At 37.1% G+C, this 22,157-nt stretch overlaps 2 protein-coding genes across 3 annotated transcripts in view; one reads left to right on the top strand and one right to left on the bottom strand.

The window, feature by feature from the left end:
- LOC145683852 (uncharacterized) overlaps positions 1 to 22,157 on the top strand; it is a 534,245-nt gene that overhangs the window by 83,327 nt on the left and 428,761 nt on the right. The window lies entirely within an intron of this gene.
- The window catches only part of LOC145683435 (estradiol 17-beta-dehydrogenase 11-like), a 113,101-nt gene continuing 93,290 nt past the window's right edge, over positions 2,347 to 22,157 (bottom strand). The window contains exon 3 of the mRNA XM_081754770.1: positions 2,347 to 2,752. Coding sequence (XP_081610896.1) covers positions 2,408 to 2,752 — 345 coding nt within the window. The 3' untranslated portion in view covers positions 2,347 to 2,407. The remainder of the gene's footprint in view (positions 2,753 to 22,157) is intronic.

Here is a 22,157-nt window from a genome sequence, read left to right as displayed (position 1 = left end):
TCATATAAGAAAAATATTAAGAGACAACGTACAATACAGAGGGGCCTAAGAAATGAGTCAAACATTAGGTTTCCCCCGCCCCCCATGTTGGGGTGAGGGAGGTGAACGTGAAATTTTCAAATGGTAACATAGGTCGAGTGATACCTCGTTCGAAAGAGCTTAAAAAATTGAACAATTTTTGTAGGAAACAATTTTTGATATGGGGCACCGTTTTCAAGATGGGCCCCAAAAATGGTCCTGTATCCGATAAAATTTCCAGTACTTATAAATAAGTGTTACAAGCCAATATCTCGCGAACTATACATCATATAAGAAAACTATTAAGAGACAACATACAATACAGAGGGGCCTAAGATATGAGTCAAACATTAGGTTTCCCCCGCCCCCCATTTTGGGGGGAGGGGGGTGAACGTAAAATATTCAAATAGGAACATATGTCGAGTGATACCTCGTTCGAAAGAGCTTGAAAAATTGAACAATTTTTGTAGGAAACAATTTTTGATATGTGGCACCGTTTTCAAGATGGGCCCCAAAAATGATCCTGTATCCGATAAAATTTCCAGTACTTATAAATCGGAAATGTATGAGTAGGAAACGATTAAACAAAAAATGAAAAACGAAAACATCATAGGCAATGTGGAATGATGTTGTCGTGGTGTCCCTAAGGCCCTAATCATGAGGCCCCGTGACCAATTTCAAAATTTCAAATGGGAATATACGTTGAGTGATACCTTGTTTGATAGATCATGGAAAGCCAAACAGCTTCGTACAACATTTGTTTTCATTTAGGGCAAGCCTGTTTCAAAATGGCCGCCAAAAGTGGTTCCACATTCAGATAGAAAGTGCAGTGTTCAAATTGAGTATTACACGCCAATATCAAGCGAACTACGTATCAAATAAGAAAAGTGTTAAGAGTCAATGTACAATACAGAAAGCCTGAAATTTGTGTTAAAGAAGTTCCCTCGTTCCGCTTTTGTATGGAGGGGTGTACATGGAATTTTCAAATCGCAACATAGGGCGAGTGATACCTCTTTGATAGATCGTGAAATACCAAACAGCTTACTACAAAAGTTGTTTTGATTTCAGGCAAGCCTGTCACAACAGCATTACCACAACCTAATATCCTGTAAAGTAGTAGAATAACGTTTAGTAATTCTACGGGTATCTGCGATGTTAAAAATTGTAATTTCTATCACTGTAAAGCAAATAATTTCAACACTTACCATGTTACAAATGATGCTCGATATGTCCTCCATCCTGCTCCACACACCTCCGTTGTTCAATTTTTCAAGCTCTTTCGAACGAGGTATCACTCGACCTATGTTACCATTTGAAAATTTCACGTTCACCCCCTCCCCCCAAAATGGGGGGCGGGGGAAACCTAATGTTTGACTCATTTCTTAGGCCCCTCTGTATTGTACATTGTCTCTTAATATTTTTCTTATATGATGTATAGTTCGTGAGATATTGGCTTGTAACACTTACTGGAAATTTTATCGGATACAGGACCATTTTTGGGGCCCATCTTGAAAACGGTACCCCATGTCAAAAATTGTTTCCTACAAAAATTGTTCAATTTTTCAAGCTCTTTCGAACGAGGTATCACTCGACCTATGTTACCATTTGAAAATTTTACGTTCACCCCCCTTCCCCCAAAATGGGGGTCGGGGGAAACCTAATGTTTGACTCATTTCTTAGGCCCCTCTGTATTGTACATTGTCTCTTAATATTTTTCTTATATGATGTATAGTTCGGGAGATATTGGCTTGTAACACTTATTTTGACTCACCCTGTATATATATATATATATATATATATATATATATATATATATATATATATATATATATATATATATATATATATATATATATATATATATATATATATATATAAGTATCATTTCACTCAAAAAATAAAAGAACGTTGAATCTCTGTTTCCGAACTTACAGAACTCAGTATCCTGGAAAATAAAATAACAAGCTCGAAATTACATTACTTCACTTCCTGAAGGTCATTACCCGAAGTCATTATAGTTTGCACAGCATGTCCGAGCTTCTGGTAGCATGCATTTAAATGTGATTTATTTGTAAGACCAGGGATAAAAGTAAGGAGTAACACGGGGAGAAGCCATCTCTCCACCAACAAAACTATGTATGGCGTCCTCCAAGTTCCCAAAAAATTACAATGTGCAAAGATGGGCAGTTGGACGGCTTCCTGCCGCTACATACTGTCTCCCTAGCTTTTCAGATTCTCTTTTACCCCTGTGTAAGACAGTACTATCATAAATTGTTCACATTAGAAGAACTCTATTTCTATAACAATCTTGCTTCCATCTGAAAACTTGATTATGCCAGGAAAGAAAAGTTTATATAGGCCTAAGTAAAAACAATAAGCAAAATAATAGCTATCTTACCCAAAATTGAGATAAGAGATTAACATCCATCATTTTCCGAATATAATCCTCCTTCAAATCACTAATAAAATAGTGCTTTGTGTCGAACCAACCAGCATTATTGACAAGAATTGTAACATCACCCACTTCCTTCCTGACTCGACGTGCTGTCTCAAAGACTTGATTTCTGTTAGAAACGTCACATGTGTATCCGTAAGCTTGCCTACCTCGTCGTTTGATTTCATCAACAATGGAATTGTTTGTGTTCGTGTTGACATCCCAACAAACAAGAGTTACTTCATATTCGGAGAATTTGCGAACTAGTTCACGACCAATACCATGACCTGCTCCTGTTACCTGTGAAAGAAAAGTATATATGGTTAGTTTTATTTACTAATGAATATTTGATTTGATTTCCGCAGTGTAAATTCAGTGGCAGCCAAAAGCGAATAAATTCCTGTTACGTTCTGGCATTATATTAATGCCTTCTCCAGACTGCTACACAGTTGCTTAACTTACAACTCCGCAGACCATCGTGTTGCCCAGGTGTTAAGCAGGCAACTTGATTTTAAGTTTAGCGTCCCCTTCAGCAGCGAGGCTACATGAGATGCACATCTACAGCTTAAAGAGGGATCCGAGCCACATGAACTCTTGCTGGGTGCCTGAGTGTCCCAATTCACAGGCATGTACTCTAACCTCTTAGCCATGATGGATTTTACTGAAGAGCCCCAGATTATGACTTGTAGTAGAGACTTAGCTGAAAAAAGTTACGCCAGTGCAGTTACCTACAGTAGTATGGAACCCTCTTATAGCTTAAAAGGTTCTGATTAGCTGAAATGCGTCATGGACCTGATCACGTGGCATGAAGCCATTGGGTCATCCTTATTTGATTTTAGCAGGGGTAACTTGGCCCATCCCATAAATTTTGGAAGGAGTGCGTAGGACCACCTACTGAAATTTTGGAAATTTCCAAGATTAAAAATGTGGTAAAGCATTATAGGACCGGGTATTTTCTTCTGTAAGTTTGGTTCGTTTACCTCGTTCACTTTCATGGGTAAAATTGCAAATAAATTTCGGATTTTTTTTTTTTTTTTTTTTACCTATTTTATCCTTTTTGATGAAGGTTAAATGGTTATTAAAATGAGTACAGGAGACTTTTCATAGAACATGGATTCATTGATGCAATCTTCTTAAATTTCGGAATTGGTACATTGGCCAACTTCTTAAATTTGAGAATTGTCAATAAGCAGGAATTGATACATGTTCTCCACAGTACAAACATATTTCTATAAACTTGGTTGAACCTGCTTATCCCTTTCTATGGGTCAAAACTTGTCAAACAATATAAAGAAAGAAATATGTGGTAAGTTAGTGAATTAATTTATTTTCTCTGATGAGGTTTTATCATGATATGTGGTTATATGGTTGAGTACAAGGATCTATTCTTTTTCATAGGACATGGGCACATTGATGCTCCCTAATCAAAATTTAGTACGTGTGTGTTGGACCACCCCTTAAATTTGTTAATTTGCAGAAAACAAAATTTGGTTAGTTCTCCAGGACTTTATAAATTTAGATAGTTCCGCTTGACCTCTTCTATGGATAAGAAATTGCCAAAATGTTTACAGTATTAGCACGTGGTTACCACGTAGTCGGTTATTGATCTAATTTACCCTCATAGGTCAGGCCTTACTACAACATGTTTATATATTGAGTGTACTGGTCTAATCTCTTTCATAGGACATTAGTACGGTCTTGTTTATAAAAGAGTGGCTACCCATGGTATAATATTTGAGAGGCACGTAATGGAAGTTGCATAAGCAAAGGGTATGTTTTTCAATATGTGGTAATACTTCAAAGTACAATTTCCTTAGTAAAATGGTTCGAAATAGAAACATTAAATTTTTATACCCCAAATACAATAGTTTTCGATATATGGGTAGTATTCTTAGTAATGACATGAAGTGCGAACGTGAAATAAAAGCAAAGGATAGGAATGGCGAAAGAAGCCTTTAGGAGGAAGAAAAGTCTGTTTTGTGGGACCTTGAATAAAGAGTTGAGAAAAAGACTTATAAAATGCTTTGTGTGGAGTAATGTACTGTATGGGACGGAAACGTGAACATTACGTAAAAGTGATGAAAATCGACTGGAAGCCTTCGAAATGTGAGTGTGAAGAAGAATGGAAAGAATTAGATGGATCGAGCGGAAAACGAATGAGAAGATGTTATAAATGGTGTTGGAGAGGAGAACACTTTTAGATATTATTAAGAAGAGGAAGAGAAACTGGTTGCGACATTGCCTAAGAAGAAATTTTATTATGAGGGACGTCCTAGAGGGTATGGTGACGGGAAAGAGAGGGAGGGGCGGAAACTACAATAAATGGATGATATAAAAACAGAAAGATCATACGTGAAAACGAAGAGGTTAGCGGAGGACCGTGGAGAATGGAAGCTTCTCAGCTGCGGCAAGTGACCTGCCAATAAGGACAGAGTACCTATGATGATGATGATGATGAAATACCATATATTTGTTTTTCTTAAAATTGTATGTAATTTATTATAAGGATATAAATTGAAATATATATATATATATATATATATATATATATATATATATATATATATATATATATATATATATATATATATATATATATATATATTTACATTTTAAATATAAATAATCCAGAAAATTTGTGTTTCATACACCAATGTTGAAAATGCACGGTGATTTTCTGCTTGTAGATTGATTGTACACCTGAAGAAGATAAGGCCTGCAAGTGTACATTTTAGCATAAAGCTAATAATTTATTCCATACATGATTTTAATTCTAATATTTAGGAATGTGATTGCACCATACTATACTTTGAATAGTACATAAGATGCCTGCTTATTTAACAACGATTAACTCCAATCAAACTAGAATCATTGAAACCAATGTCAACAATCGCAACAAGACAATACTGATGGTTCGTAAATGACGCCTTTACACAAACTTTATTAAGTTCAAGTAAGGGCATCATTTAATTAAAGTCAATTGTAAATTGCTAATTTAACTAAATTAACAATTCTAAGTTAATTAAAATTTTGAAATTTGAACTCCAGGCTGAAGAATAGAGTTAATACTTAAAGATATATTATTAAATTAATTCATAAAAGGTGAGGAAACAGCTAAGTCTGGGAGATGAGTTGCTCCGGATTCTCTCGTGATCTCTGAAATAAGAATCCAGATTTACTATGGACTTTCTTTACTTAGGTATTTTTAATATAACAAAAGATGTATAAACAAAATAAACAAGTTATTAGAGAGTACAGTTTTGACTCTGATCATTGTCATACTAGAGTGGTATATACATTGGGGTCAAACCACCAAAAATTCTAAAATTTACACTAAAAAATGCATTTTATATCAATTTCAAGCCATTCTAAAATTATTCCCCTTTACACATATTTCTCTGATTTGATTTGGGTGGAAAGTAAGGCTTAACTCTGAGTAATAAGTGAACAATGAGCCCTCCTCAATGGTTTGGTGGCTAGCACACGTGCTTTTAGTGCACGTTGTCTCGAGTTCGATTCTAGGTGGGACAACAGGAAATGCTTATTTTACAATTATTTTCTTTCTTTTTATTAGAAATGAATTGAAGTTTTCTAGTTTAACTCCCATGATTACGGGCTTTAGCCCAAAGAGCATAAACATGCGACGTTAAATAAACAAACTTCATTTCATTTCACTATGAACAATGTTATTGAAATATGCATTAAAATATAATACAGTCAGTCAATAACGTACTACATTGCTGTGAAACACATGAAATTGAGTTCTTGTCTCTACTTTTTACGTTACACATTTTAATTAACACAGCAAAGTTTGTGTTTAATAACGTTTAATGGCACTAATTGGCTATTAAACATGACAAAAAATGCATTATATGATTCTAGTTATATATCATATTAGTATATATATATGATATATATATGAAGTGTGTTTATTCATATTGATGCATATCCCTGTTATTCTTCGTCAATCGTTCGATACTTTTAAGAAAGGGTACGGAAGAGACGAAACTAGACTTAAGGCAATCATCTCTGACTCCTTGCCTGTCTCATCCTGAAAATATACATATTCCGCCTCACGGAGATATTCATCATCTATCTCAAGTCCAGATGGAAAAATTAACGAAATACAGAATTTTTTTTTTTTTTTTTTGGCAAGTGTGGAATATACTGATAAACATGTAACAAATCTCACCATATGTTGTGACTGAAGGAACTTATTCGTACAATCGGAAGAGACAGGAACAATAAGTAAGACATTCTTCAGTCTTTCTGGGCTATCTGAATTTGAGGTCAACAACTTTATTATATACCTTTAATTTTTTTTTTTTTACATGTTTAATGGTATTGATCCCACCGTTCCACATTTCATAATTTGCAGAAATAAAAATAATTGAAGACTTTGGGGCAAAAACAGGTTGTCAAAAAAATGAAAATGTAAAGGAGGTAGCTTCACAACGGTTTCCACTCATCCGATTTTCTTCAAACTTGGCACATATATAGTAAACCGAAAATAAATCGACATGTGTTTTTTGTTTCTTTCGGAAAATAGGTTAAGGGGGCAAAGGCCCCTTTTCAAAAATGGGCCCTCTTGATTAAAAGAGCTACATTAAAGAAACGAAACTCTGCCGATGCAAAGATGACTTCAAAGTAGGAAATACGGGTTTTGTCGTTTTTGCGAGGAAAGAGTTTAAGGGGGCAATGGCTCCCTTCGAAATGACAAAGGACCCGCACAATCTTTACGGAAACTAAATTTCGGTGGAATTGCTTGAAATCGTGATATGTTGTAGATATTGTGTACCTGAGACAAAGTCTCAATGGGCACAACCAAAAATCGCTGACCGTTTGGCCACTACAGGGCCACTTTTTTGAAAACAGCCGAGGATAACGATATTCTGGATTTCAGTAAAAATGACAAACCGTGATATATTGTAGATATTTTGATCCTGAAAAAATTCTTAACGGACATAACCACCAATCACTGACCGTTTTGTCACTACAGGGCCACGTTTGTGAAAGCAGCCGAAGGTTACGATATTCTGGATTTTGTGAAAATAACTAAAACTGTGATATGTTACCTTCCTTATCCTTACCTTCTGCTGTTTTAAGAAATGTGGTGCTGTAGTTGCCAAATGGTCAGTGATTTGTGGTTGTGTCCATTGAGACGTTTTCTCAGGATCACAATATCTACAATATATCACGGTTTCAACCAATTCCAACGAAATCCAGACCTACCTTCTGCTATTGTCAAAAAAAACGTGGTTCTTAAGTGGTCAAACGGTCAGTGATGGGTGGTTGTGCCCATTGAAACTTTTCTCACGGTCCAATATGAACAACATATTATGGCTTGAAGCAATTCCACCGAAATTCAGAATACAGTTACCTTTTATTGTTTAAAAAAAAAAAAAAATGCCCTCGTAGTGGCCAAACGTCAGCAACATAATCCAGTTTCAAGCAATTACACCGAAATCCAGAATACCGTTACGTTCTGCTCATTTAACCCATTCCACCATGATTTAACCTTTACAGGACGAACGACTCAAGGGTTGAGCCAGCAGTTTAAGCCTCCATCACTTCGCTCCTAATTAACCTAAAGAGATGATTTAAGTGTCTATCTCTTTAGGAAGGATCAAACTTTCCAACGATGTGCATTTCGTCCACATCGGGAGTCCAGCAGCGGAAGGGTAGGGGGAGAAGTTGGATGTACAAGTTTCCCCTCCCCTCAGCATTTGGGGGAGGAAGACTCTCCCTCCAAAGAAGCTACAGGCATAAAGGTGATATCAATAAAGATAAATAAACATCTTAACTAATGATACTCTGTGTATGTCCATTCTTGTGACCCACAAAACAGTGTTGCCAATTTCGGGAAATGTAGTTTCTATTTCAATTTTTTTAAAATTTCTTTTTCAACTTCTTTTACGGGTTGGGCACGAGGGGCACAGAAGTTACCTCGTTCAAATCTATGTCTCACAAGCTTTCAAATGAGGTATGGCTTATATCTCTGTGCCAATTAGGGACGTCAGGGTAGACCAAAATATTTCGAAAAATATGTACAGGGTGATTTTCGTAGAAAACATATTTGGAATTTTTTCTCAGTTGGTATTGAACTTTCGATCTTGACTTTTTGCATGATTGTACCCAATGACTGGCGTACACGTGAAAATATTTTTCATTCGTACGACCAGTAACAGTGTTGCCAGCCTCTGACAAAGTTCCTAAAACAAAATATGTCATTTTCTTCAAAACGTTCGTCTTCTTCTTCTTTTACAAGTTTGGAATGAGGGGCACAAAAGTTAGCACGTTGGAATCTGCGTTCCATGCCCTTTAAAACGAGATATAGTTCATGGCCCTGTGACAATTAGAAGGGGTACTAGGACCGTCAACGTCAACGTCTACGATTTTCTTGAAATCCCTATCCGTCCTGTAAAAAAATGTCCCTATAGTGGCCAAACGGTCAGAGATGGATGGTTGTACAATCCACGGCAAAAAACCTTCAACATGAGGATGTAAGTTTATTGTGAAACTACGCGTAACAGCACAGGGAATGAACATAACGTCTAAGTGGAACGAATCACGCCAGGATAAACCTCGGCCTCCTTCCGTGCACACTTATTTTGAAGCAAAAGACTTCGTCATTTCACAATAAACTTATATGCTCATGTTGCAGGTTTTTTGCCGCGGATTGTACAAACTGAGACGTTTTCTCAGGATCACAATATCTACAACACATCACGGTTTCATTCATTTTTACCGAAATTCAGAATACAGTTACCTTCCGCTGTTTACAAAAATGTGGCCCTGTAGTGGCCAAACGGTCAGTGATTGGTGGCTGTGTCTATTGACCTAAAGTTTGTCTACGTAATTATTAAACCGTCAAACTATGCTGTGCCTAAGTGTAGGAAATTTACAGAAAGGCTATGTGATGTGCCCTCCTCCACGAAGTGTACCTTGAAGGGATGAAAATTATGCTTGGGCAGAATTCTTTGGATAGACATTCTGCTAGTGTTACTCTTGGGCCACCTTTCGTATCGATCGCGTTGGACTGTACGTAACTTTAGCCAGAATGTCAGCGCGTGTCATCGTCGGTTACGGATCGCGGTCTGCCAGAGCGAGGTCGGTTCAAAACACTGTCAGTCTCCTTAAAGCGTGCCAATAACTTGCCAATCATTGCATACGATGGCAGTGGGAGCTTTGGATGGTAGTGATTGGGGATGGGCAATTCCGGAATTTTTACTTTCAGGAATCCGGAAAGTAAAATCGGAAAATTCAGGAATTCGGAAAAATTCCGGATTTCGGAAAAATTCCGGAATTCGGAAAAAATCCGGATTTCGGAAAAATTCCGGATTTCGAAAAAAATCCGGAATTCGGAACAATTCCGGATTTCGGCAAAAATCCGGAATTCAGAAAAAATCCGGAATTCGGAAAAATTATTTTTTCTTTTTGTAATCCTAAGAATTTTGTTCAAATGCAAACGAACAAATTTCCTTTCTGTAATCCTAAGAATGTATGATGTAAGTTAAGCTGAAACTTCCATCCTAAAGTATACACTACTCAATCTTCCCATGGTTAATGAGATGTAGTCCAAAAGTACGATGTACTCCTAATATTTAATTTTTGTTTTACTGTGATATTGTCCAGAGGTAATACATATATCACACTGAGATAAACAACTTGACATAATGAAGATGTTATCATACGAGTTTTCCAGAAAATCGTGAGAAACGAATTTTTATGAAGTTAAAATATGCGTCGCTTGTTGCCAGTGTGATGCAATTGATAACTTTTATGCTGGAATAGTATTATTATTATTATTATTATTATTATTATTATTATTATTATTATTATTATTATTATTATTATTATTATTATTATTATTATTATTATTAATCGTTTATGTACTGTAAAAGAAAAATATGAACCCTTAAGTAGTAGATTTTATCTGTTGTTTTTTGATATCTTCTAACAGTAATAACAAACTGCTTGTAAATACGCAATGATTATCAAGGACAATGGCATATTAATGTAAGGACTACTCTGCAGACTAGCAATAAACAATAAACAATAACAGATAAACAATAGTTGCAAAAAAAAAGTAACTAACTTGGGCATGTCAGAATGTTCGCGAGAATATAGGGACGCATTGAGACTAGCAAAGAGCGTTGTGTTATTATTACTCAAAGGGCCGTACGATGGAGGCATTAACGCTAATGTTAATAGCACTAATGAACACTTACTTGCTCTAACGATTAACCGCATTTTTGAGATGATTCTTAGAAGTGGGCGTGTTGGCATACAGTTAGAAGACTTATATCCATTATTTAAAAAGCACACGTTATCTGTGGAGTACTAACGATTTGCGTCACTATCGAACACTAACATAGCACTAGCGACGTTTAAAGTCGAAATTGGAAACTGACATAAGTGGCTTGTCAACTTCACTGATGTTTGCGCCACTACCGGATTTTCCTTGAATGCGAGAATTTTGTGCCCGGGAAATTTCCGCCCTACTACAAAAATAGGAAAAAAATGCGCTCGCAATATATTTGCACTGGGATGTTTGCGCCCTACCGCAAAAATAGGGGAAAATGCGCCAGCTATATATTTGCACTGGGATGTTAGCGCCCTACAATTCAACTTATTTTTGTATTGTGTAAAGTAACTTCCACTCACACTTGAACTAGGCTTGCCTCTCATCGTCTCAGTGAGTTACTCCATCCGTTATAATATTCCGAACAAATGAAAAAAATACAATTTTAGTTCACTAAAGGGCAATCCATACAAATACAATTTTTCATTATATTACAAAATTTACAATAAAAGTATAAATGACTGATATATAATTATTTATTAATATAATCAAAGAGTATAATTTAATCTACAAAAGACTGTTTGGCTCTACCCAGATATCTCTGTTCACAATCCTTGCGAGTTGTTTGGCTTTTTAGGACACAAAATATAGAAAAGAAAATGTAAAGTGAATGTAAAATCAGTTCAGTAATATTATCAAGAAAACTATGTACAGTGTGTTTACTTGCTGGAATTACACTTCAAACACACAATTGCGTTCAGTCGTTCTTTCAGAAAAAATGTTCCGGGAGGCACACTTAGTATTCCGGAGGGGGTCACTGCTGGTACTATTCTATTTATTATTATATTATAGACGTATTATTTTGGTCTCCTCCGAGGGGGCAGTCTGAGAGCTCTGGGGAGGCCAGTGTTCCCCCAAAATCATCTCTGGAAGAAGCAGTGATTGCGTTGATCCGTTGTGTTCTTTTCGCTTATATTGAAGTTTATTCTCCCCTTATATAGCCACAATGAAAATAAATCACAAATGGCATGGTTGTGGGGGGAGGATTGTTTATGCTGTAATGTCAGCCCCTCCGAGCAAATGCGTAAGCTCCAATAGGTTCTTTTATTTCGCAGGGCTCAAACTTCCCGGTGGAGGTACATCGCAGGCGCAATTTTCCCTGTTCTTGAGGTAGGGCGCAAATTTCCCAGACGCAAAATTTTCGACACCGTTCGAATGACCTCGGAAGACTATATCTTTTTGAATACTTTTTAATATTTTTTTACTCGAGATTTCTTCATAGCTTCTTATTAAAATACTTACTAATATATCCTCATTTTATTGTCCTAACCAATCAATATGGGTATGTTGTCAGTAAAATATTTAGATTGATCGAGCCTCTGGTGTGTAACTACAGTATTTCATATCATCCCTCCATTAGAAATCTTGGCTAAACGAACCAATATACGTTGCCAATAAAATAGTTTAGAATGATTGAGCCCCTGGAAATAACCACAGTATTTCGTGACAGACCCCCCCCCCCCTCTTCCTATTACCATATTCTAGCTACGTGCCTGACTCAGCTAATTCTCTACATTCTTTACGAAGCACACATTTTCTAAAGCGGAAAATGCTCTCTAAATACCTAAGCTCATTATTTTCAGCAGATGCTCAAATTGGGTAACATTCTATCTACATGAATGTTATATATGTCGATTACTGGAAACCGCTTCTCGCTATCTATTACCATATTTACTATATAATGATTGACGTTAAAACCGGAAATGGTTGATTTGTACCGCTTCCGGTTTGAATATTACATTCATCAGGGAACTCGATTGTTAACTATTGACTCTGTACATCGTGGCCAAAATTGATGGTAATCCATCAGATAGTTATGGAGACTGTTTGTTTCACTGACGGACAGAATGAATATATGGCTATAGAGTTTTGATAAACTAAATTCGTTAATGAGTGATGATGGAACAAATATAAGAAAGGGAACCAAGAGTAGGCCTACCACGGGAAAAATTTTCGAACACAAAATTAGCCATCGGAAACCCACATGTCCTGGGTTAGAATACCATAGATGAAAACTCTACCACTGAGTCATCAATCACCCGCTTATTAGTTTTATTAATTATTATATTAATATAAATTAATGAATGCCTGCTTATGTTAATTATTGAACAATTGCATTGTATACTTCGTAAAGTCAAAAATTGTAAATTTGTATTTACTGTACATACAGTGAGCGCAGAAAGTGTTCGTACACCTATGCTATTGAAACGAGAATGCCTGCGAAAAAGAAACAGAAATTTTAAGAAGTGTAATAACACACACAATATGAATAATGAAAACTAAGCTTTATGAATATATCAATAAAGAACCACAAAGACAAGTTTAATGGTCAGAAAGTAAATAAATTCCGTAGAAAGTGTATAGAGTAGACGCAAAAAGAGTTGAGTTGATTTTAGTTTAGCGTCCCTTTCAGCAGCGAGGCTATATGAGACGTGGACCTACTGATTAACGTGGAATCCGAAACACATGAGCTCCCGCCGGGAATTGAACCCGGGTCTCCCACGCCAAAGGCGCGTACGCTAACCGCTTAGCCACGGAGGACCTTTTTTTTTTAAAGACTTTATTCACAATTTAATTACAGTTACATTAGGCAGTTACAGAAGTAATCCAGAAACAATGTGCCGAAAAAAGAAAACTATATAGAAATGTAAATTGGAATAAATTAAAAGAAAAAAATTAAAATTAAAAATAATAAAAAAAATTTAAAAAAATAAAAAAAAATAAAGAAGGAACAATTGACAATTATGAACAGTAAACATAAGTGTTATGAAAGTAAGACTACCAAATTATTGCAAAGAGTTTATAGTCATCACATTGGGCTGTTATTCAGGCGAGACAAAACATGTTGATTAAAAGATAGATAACAATTCACAGGTAAGAAAAGTACATACTAGATTATGAAACTAAGACAACCAAATAATTGGCAAAATGTTTTCGTTTATATTGCACAGGAAGTTTCTGCAAATGGTGTCGCAGATAAGACGAATACACATCGACATGATACGGTCGATGTGTGGTAAGCACATATAGAAGAGTATATGCAGCGAGCCAAATTACACTGTTATTTTTTGCATTAGGGAAATAATGAAAATCAGGATAAATAAGAATATTGTTAGCCGTAATGTAGTGGGGAGACGAGCGACAAATCTTACTTATAAGTAGGCTAAAATGGTGCCAGATATTTTGAATCTCTGTACAAAATTGTAAGCGATGCTCAAGAGTATCTTTGTTATTGCAGTGAAAACACATATTGTGATCCACCATTCCTAAGTTAAAGAGGCGGTCTAGCGTTTCGTATTTGTTGTTGACAATGAAATACCAGAGCGATTTTTGCTGAGTAGTTAAGAAAGGAGCGTTGATATTTCGCCAAATATAAGGTCAGTGAAGTTGTGGCTCTTTCAATTGAATATGGGGCGTGACGAAGTGTTGTGTCTGCACATAACGGCGATAAATTGCTCTAACAGGCATGAGGTCTAAGTTGCTTCGGGCAATCAGCACATAGGCTATATCAAGAACTGGTTCTCGCAGGTGTGGGAATTTATGACCCCAAGGAAAAATACTAATAGGTGTTTGAACGTCGACACAAGCTAAACAAGCAGAGATAACGTTACTAGATACACTGTTCTTATCATTCGTGAACACGTCGATGGTTCGTTTCAATAGTAGTGCCTGACCTTGGAGCAATATGTTTTGAAATCCTATGCCACCTTGTGCCGGAGGTAACACGAGTTGCTCACGTGAAACGCGAAGCACTCTATTATGCCACAGAAAGAACAAAGCTTGACTCGTGAGGAATTTGTATGTTTGTAGGGGGAGAGGAAAAATAGAGCAAACAAACCACAGAAGGCTGAACGTTTTTTGTTTGAGAAAGAAATTTCTACTGATCATGTCCATATTGCGGGGTTTATGTCGTATTAGAAGACCACGTATTTTGTGTGCTATGATATCATAATTGAAAGTAATGGTTTGTTTGATGGTATTGAACCACTCAATACCCAGGATTTTGACGGAATTAACTGCCGTGTAGTACGCACTATATTGATCCTGATATTTTGGATGAATACAGAGGAGCTTTGTTTTTTGTTTATTTAAGCTTGCTCCTGAAATGCTTTGATACGCGTCTATAAGATTCTGAATATTTTCGAGGGTGGAAATACTGTTCACATAGAAGTGGACATCATCTAAGTAACTCGCGACTGAAATAGAGGCGTGGTAAATTTTGATGCCATTGAGTTTGGTCTGCGCCGCGTATATTAGAGGTGCGATTGAGAGACTAAATAGAATACTGGACATGGTGTCACCTTGAAGAATTCCAGTACACAAGGGGATAGCGGAGCTTAAACCACCATTAAGTTTCAATTTCGTAATTCTGTTGTGATACACTCCCTGAAGCATGGACAGAAAAGTGCCATTAAAACCAAATTTGTGTAGGACTTTAAAGAGATAGTCATGTGATACCCTATCAAAAGCTTGTGAAAAATCCGTGGATAGAATGGCCACAGGAGTGGGGGCGGCAGTCTCATGATAGGCTATAAAATCTCTTATGTTAGCTAAAGCTTCATAAAGTAATGCATGGTGTCCATGACCGTATTGACAGGAACTAAGCAACTCTCCTATATAATGGTTTATACGAAGCGCTAGACATCGTGTTAAGATTTTTAAATCGGCACATAAAAGACTGATCGGGCGGTAATGATCAATAGACGTAGAGTTAGACTTTTTAGGTATTAAAACAGTAATACCCGTAGAGAGAGATTCTCCTAAAGTAAAATTTTCTCGATATTCATTGAAGAGATCCGTGAGAAAGGGGGCAAGAATATCAATGAAACTAAGATAAAATTCTAAAGGAAGAGAGTCAATTCCAGTAGATTTGCCACGTTTTCCTAATCTAATGGAGGTCTCAACTTCATCGATGGTAAAAGGACTGTTTAGATACTCTTGAGCATTAACATCTAGGATTGAAGGGATATAGTCCAAAAGAGATTCATCTTCATTATTCACATTAGGTTTTGCATACAATTGTTTATAATACTGAACAAATTGGGGAAGTACCTGCAAACCTTCATAAATTTGGCCATCCTTGCCCCTAATGGATGAAATCAACTTTTGTTTGCCTCTGTGTCGTTCTTTTTGAATTTGTACAATACTAGCCTGTTCCATGTCAGCGGCCGGGGCAATTTTGCTGCGAATAAAAAAAACACGCATTCGTTTGTTATGCAATGACAATAGATGGGCTTTGATTTCTTGTATTTGAGGCCTGACCAGGCGGCCTCGCAATTGTTCTTGCATGTATTCCTTGAGTAGGCGCGAGTAATAGTTATATTGAGTATTATATGCTTGGTTCCTTTGGATACAATATTGCTTACTTATGGATCGAAATCTAGGTTTAACTCGCTTATCCCAAAAATACATAAGTTTGCCCTGATAGCGTGATATTAATGGAGACAAGATTCTCCATTCCTCTCGAATTAAATGCTGATATTCAGGGTCCATAAGTATAGAAGTGTTAAAATACCAAAGAGGACTACTTCTCAAAAATTTTGACACTGGTAGGTTTATTCTCATAACAAGAGCATAATGATCGCTAAAACAGACAGGTTCAAGGGTAACATCTCGTACTTGTGTTACTAGTGAGCGACTTACGTAAAAACGGTCCAAGCGACTGGATGATTTTGAAGTATGAAATGAGTGACCTGGGTCAGTGGGTCGAAAGTGACGCCACACATCAACTAGATTATAGGTGTCTACTATTCGCTGGAGTTCAGGAGAGAAATTAAAGTTGGGAGTCTGATCAATAGGTTGTAAAACAGAATTAAAATCTCCACCTAAAATACAAGGGTTGGCACCATTAAATAAAGCCTGCGCAAGATCAGTTGAAGAAATCCTGTCTCTCTCGCCTTTTGTGAGACCCAGATGGCACGTAAATGTTGCATAATTTGATGCGGTCAAGCATTCCAATGGAGATTCGTTCATTTGGGTGATCATTAGCGGCCTTAAACTCTAGATCATTACGGTAGATGATAGCTGTACCTAGCCCATTCTCCGTAAAACGAGAATAGCATGTATGATGTGAAAGATAACTATACTCTTGAAGGGCTACTTCTTGAGCGAACAACACATCAATGTCTGCTTTGTAGATAAAGTCTCTTAATGCTTCTTGTTTAACAGGAGAAGTAAATGCATTTAAGTTAATGGTGGCAAAACTAAAACTATACATAAAGATAAACAGAAACAAAAATAGAGTGAAGCGAAATGTTAAACACTGCATAAATGGCTGTAATATAGACCACAATAGAACAAGGAAAATAATTATAAGTCGTCCCCAACGGGGATACCAGCTTTCAACTTTTTCAAAGTGGCCCGGGTTCGGGCACCTGAAACTTGGGTAACATCGGAAGTACGGCTTCCTTTAGAATTTTTCGGAACGCCACTAACAGTTGTCTTTAGTTTGGAAAGTTTACGTTTTTCGTATACAGGGGCAATGAGATCAGATTCACTAGCAGAGTCACTGGTAAGGGGTTGTACATTCCTATCGAGAGTGATGTTTGAATCTGCTCCCAAGTGCACGGCAGATTGATTATCATGGTCCATGGGAGCACTCGGAACAACTTTTATATCCTGAACTGACTGTTGGTCACCTACCTGAGCAAGTTGTCCTTCTTGGATAATTTCCTGGGCCTTGGGATCAGAATTAGTTGAGGGTACTGCAGTAGGCTCCGAAGGAGCAAGAACTTCCGGGTCAGTAGAACGAACTCCTTCCATAGGTGGGTCGGGGAGAATGTCTGGATCGGGGGATGTTTCAACTGCTGGAACATCTTGACTTGCAGCACCAGGGCGAGCAGAAGCAAGCAGAGGAAATTCCGTGTAGTTATCAGTATGCAAAGCATCTTTTTCGTGTGGAAGATTATGAGGTATACGGAGCGGTGGCGGTTGGAAGCTTCTAACTTGCAGATTAACTTTGAGTTGCGGAACTTTTTTGCGGGGGCACTCTTGCACAAAATGGTCCTGTGAATTGCACAACGCGCAAGTTTGGATTTGTCCTGAGTAACTACAAAATAGCCTTAAACCACACACTGTAATAAATGAAGGAATATTTTGTTTAACCTTCATCTTAATTAATTTATGTCCAGTACGGGTGACATACACATGGTTCGCAGAATACTGTTCGTCTATGATTGACTGTATTTCACCATAATGGGAAAAAACCCGAGTTAACTGTTGGTTACTAAGTTCCATGGGGCACAAAGATACTTTAACGACTGTAAAGCTGTTGTCAGCAAGATCAATAGGAAGTAAATGTTCCTTGTCACTATCGGTGTATTTGACTTCACCATTAGTTGAAGCGAGAATTCGTTCACACAGCACCTTGTTGACTAGTTTAATATACAGTTGTTTCCTTATGTAGTCTAGTTCTATACTATGGAGTTGATCAATTGTTAACTTGAATGTGTTTCGTATCCATTCATGGATAAAAATTGAAGTAGGCTTTTGACTTACTTGACCAAAATTAATACGTAAGGTATTCTCACGCAAACAACTCATGTTGAATTTTCCGTCGAAACACGACAACAAAAATCACTTCGAAAAGAATATATATATATATATATATATATATATATATATATATATATATATATATATATATATATATATATATATATGGATATGCAGATCCAAAACACTAACACAAACTTAAGTATCTCACTGAGAATTAACACAGTACACAAACTAATTTCGCAACTTGTCCTGTGTTACAACACAAACGGTCAGCGAGCGAGAGACGATGTTACTAGCACGAAGTCTCACGAACGTATGAGGAGCTCGACGCAAAAAGAGATCGTACACCTGACGTACGAATACGAAACAAAGATACTACAACTGGGCCTCTGTATAGCATGACGAATAACAGAATGAGTTTAGTTGTGAATAGGAGTGAAAAAACTGCACGGTGGGCTGTCAAAATGGGAAGCAACCGAACAGAAACAAATGAGGAGACAAGAAAAGTAATTATTAAATTGCATAAGAAAGGTAAGTCTTTGAGAAAGATAGCAAACCTTGCAGACAGGCCTCGTTCAACAGTACAAACAATAATTGTGACGTATAATGTTTCTATCACTGTGCGAAAAAAAAAATGGAAGACCAAGAGTGTTGAGTGAACAAGATAAACGTTACATTATTAGGGAAAGCAAAAAGGTTCCGAAAAGTAGTGCTGCGCAATTGGCAACGGATCTGGAAACACGCGGTGTTAAAGTATCAGCCAGTACAGTGCGGAATATTTGCAGGGTATCATGGTCGGATAGCCAGGAAAATGTTATGGGTGAACAAAACAAATCGTATAAAGAGACTAAAGTTTGAAAAAGAGTATAAAGATAAGGGATCAGGCTTCTTTCTGGAATAGGGTCATATTTTCGGACGAAAGTAAATTTAATCTTATCGAATCCAATGGGAGGCGTATGGTATGGCGCAAGGTGAATACATAGATGAATCCTCAAAATCTCGTCCCTAAAGTAAGACACGGAGGAGGGTCCGTGCTCGTCTGGGGTCGTATGAGTGCCTCAGGAGTGGGTCGTCTCCACTTTATCGATGGAGTGATGATCCACAAAGTGTATATTAACATATTAAAGGAAAATCTCCATACTAGTGCGCAGAAAACAATTTATTGTTCAGCAAGGCAACAACTCCAAACATACAGCGGAAAATACTCGATTGTGGCTACTCTATAATACTTTGAAACAGCTTCGCACACCTCCCCAATCCCCAGACATGAACCCCATAGAACATCTATGGTCTGTTCTGGAGACAAGAATCAGAAGGCACAGCTTCTCTACTAAAGAAGGCCTGAGAAAAGCTATTCAAGAAGAATGGGACATAATCAGTCCCGAAGCTACAGAACTACGAACTACTACAGGTGAAATCAATGCCACGAAGACTACAGACAATCATTAACGCACAGGGTAATCCCACAAAATATTAAATAACGTAATATACTTTATAAGCATTAATTCAATCATAAGTGTACGGTGACTTTTTGCGTTTACAAAAAAGGAATTCTCTCTTTTCTTCTGAACAAAACAGTGATTGTATTTGTTTGGCCTTTCTCTTGTATATAGAAATAAAATGTATGAATGTGTAGTCTTAATTCTGGTTATATATATATATTTTCCACCTCCCGTTCTCATGCTAGCTGTTTCCAATATAAAGTATGCACGATGTACGAACACTTTCTGCGCTCACAGTAGGTATGTTGACAATAAGCGAATGTTATTAGAATATTTGTTGAGATTTCTTTTCCTTCACTGCCTTTCGCCTGGTTAAAAAGTAGTTTGCAGTGCTTTGGAGCAGCTGCAGGTGGGAACGCGATAATGTTTGAGACATACCGGCGACTTTTTTGTGTGTGAAAATAAGACCTTCCTCATAAAGCAGTAAATAACAGCAGTAGCAATTGTCTACGTAAGTGATAAAGACATATCCAACTACAAGAAACTAATACAGTATATATATTCATTATTGTGTTTCTCTTTTAACAGCTACTAGCTAGGGATGGCCAATTCCAGAATTTTTACTTTCCGGAATCCGGAAAGTAAAATCGGAAAAATTCCGAATTTTTTCTAAATTCCGGATTTTATCCGAATGTCGGAATTTATCTGAATTCCGGAATTTTTCCGAATTCCGGATTTTTTCTGAATTCCGGAATTTTTCCGAAATACGGAATTTTTCCGAATTCCGGGATTTTTCTGAATTCCGGAATTTTTCCGAATTCCGGAATTTTTCTGAATTCCGGAATTTTTCTGAACCTGGGCACGAAACCTGCTTCGACGGACAAACCTGATAGGTTTTTTCCGGTTTTCCTCAGTTCCCCCAGTGCATGGCGAGATGGTACCTTCTCTCAGGCCAGGGTCGCTCTTTCTTTTCCAGTGCAAGACTCACTTAAAGGACCGATGTGAGTTTGGAGTCTCTCCTTGTGTCATTTCCTTGAACAAATAAATATATAGTTTCTCTGCTGGTGAGCTTCATTATTCATGCTCAGGTCTCGGCTCGGCTCCAAACTTTATTGTCTGGGCTCCGAAATTTATTGTCTCGTCCCATTTCGTTGAATGACTGTCTAGTCTCGTGTCCCTGGAAAATATGAGTTTTTCAAACGAGACGAGACACGAGAATGTTCTGGTCTCGTGAGTAATACTACTTATGTCACTGGAAAGGAATTTAAAAATGTAGAAGCCAGCTATTTGAGATGTATCATCTCAGCATGCGTCTGATGGTCGACAATGGCATACCACACGCCACTCATCTTTCACTTCCAGTTTAGTTCAGTTTGCGTCGTTGTGTGTTGAACTGGAGTTGAATTCTGTGTTGCCACTCAAGTGGTGTGTTGAATTGGCGTCCGTGCCTCTCCGTGTATATGAAAAATTGTGACTACATATTCACCTGCAAACGAAGTGGAAATCTTCACGAATCTGGTTTGAGTATACGCGCTGCTGCGGAACAGTTACATCACTACTAGGGATGGCCAAAATTTTCCGGAATCCGGATTATCGAAATTTTGTTTTCCGGAATCGGAAAATTTGCTTTCCGGATTTCGGAAAAATTCCGGAATTCAGAAAAATCCCGGAATTCGGAAAAATTCCGTATTTCGGAAAAATTCCGGAATTCAGAAAAAATCCGGAATTCGGAAAAATTCCGGAATTCAGATAAATTCCGACATTCGGAAAACATCCGGAATTTAGAAAAAATTCGGAATTTTTCCGATTTTACTTTCCGGATTCCGGAAAGTAAAAATTCTGGAATTGGCCATCCCTAGCTAGTAGCTGTTAAAAGAGAAACACAATAATGAATATATATACTGTATTAGTTTCTTGTAGTTGGATATGTCTTTATCACTTACGTAGACAATTGCTACTGCTGTTATTTACTGCTTTATGAGGAAGGTCTTATTTTCACACACAAAAAAGTCGCCGGTATGTCTCAAACATTATCGCGTTCCCACCTGCAGCTGCTCCAAAGCACTGCAAACTACTTTTTAACCAGGCGAAAGGCAGTGAAGGAAAAGAAATCTCAACAAATATTCTAATAACATTCGCTTATTGTCAACATACCTACTGTGAGCGCAGAAAGTGTTCGTACATCGTGCATACTTTATATTGGAAACAGCTAGCATGAGAACGGGAGGTGGAAAATATATATATATAACCAGAATTAAGACTACACATTCATACATTTTATTTCTATATACAAGAGAAAGGCCAAACAAATACAATCACTGTTTTGTTCAGAAGAAAAGAGAGAATTCCTTTTTTGTAAACGCAAAAAGTCACCGTACACTTATGATTGAATTAATGCTTA

This window comes from Thermobia domestica, chromosome 4 (genome assembly GCF_964235325.1).
Source record: "Thermobia domestica chromosome 4, izTheDome1.hap1.1, whole genome shotgun sequence".
In the NCBI taxonomy this organism is placed as follows: domain Eukaryota; kingdom Metazoa; phylum Arthropoda; class Insecta; order Zygentoma; family Lepismatidae; genus Thermobia; species Thermobia domestica.
Note: the sequence above shows the minus strand (reverse complement) of the source record. Positions and strands in the feature narration are given on the sequence as shown.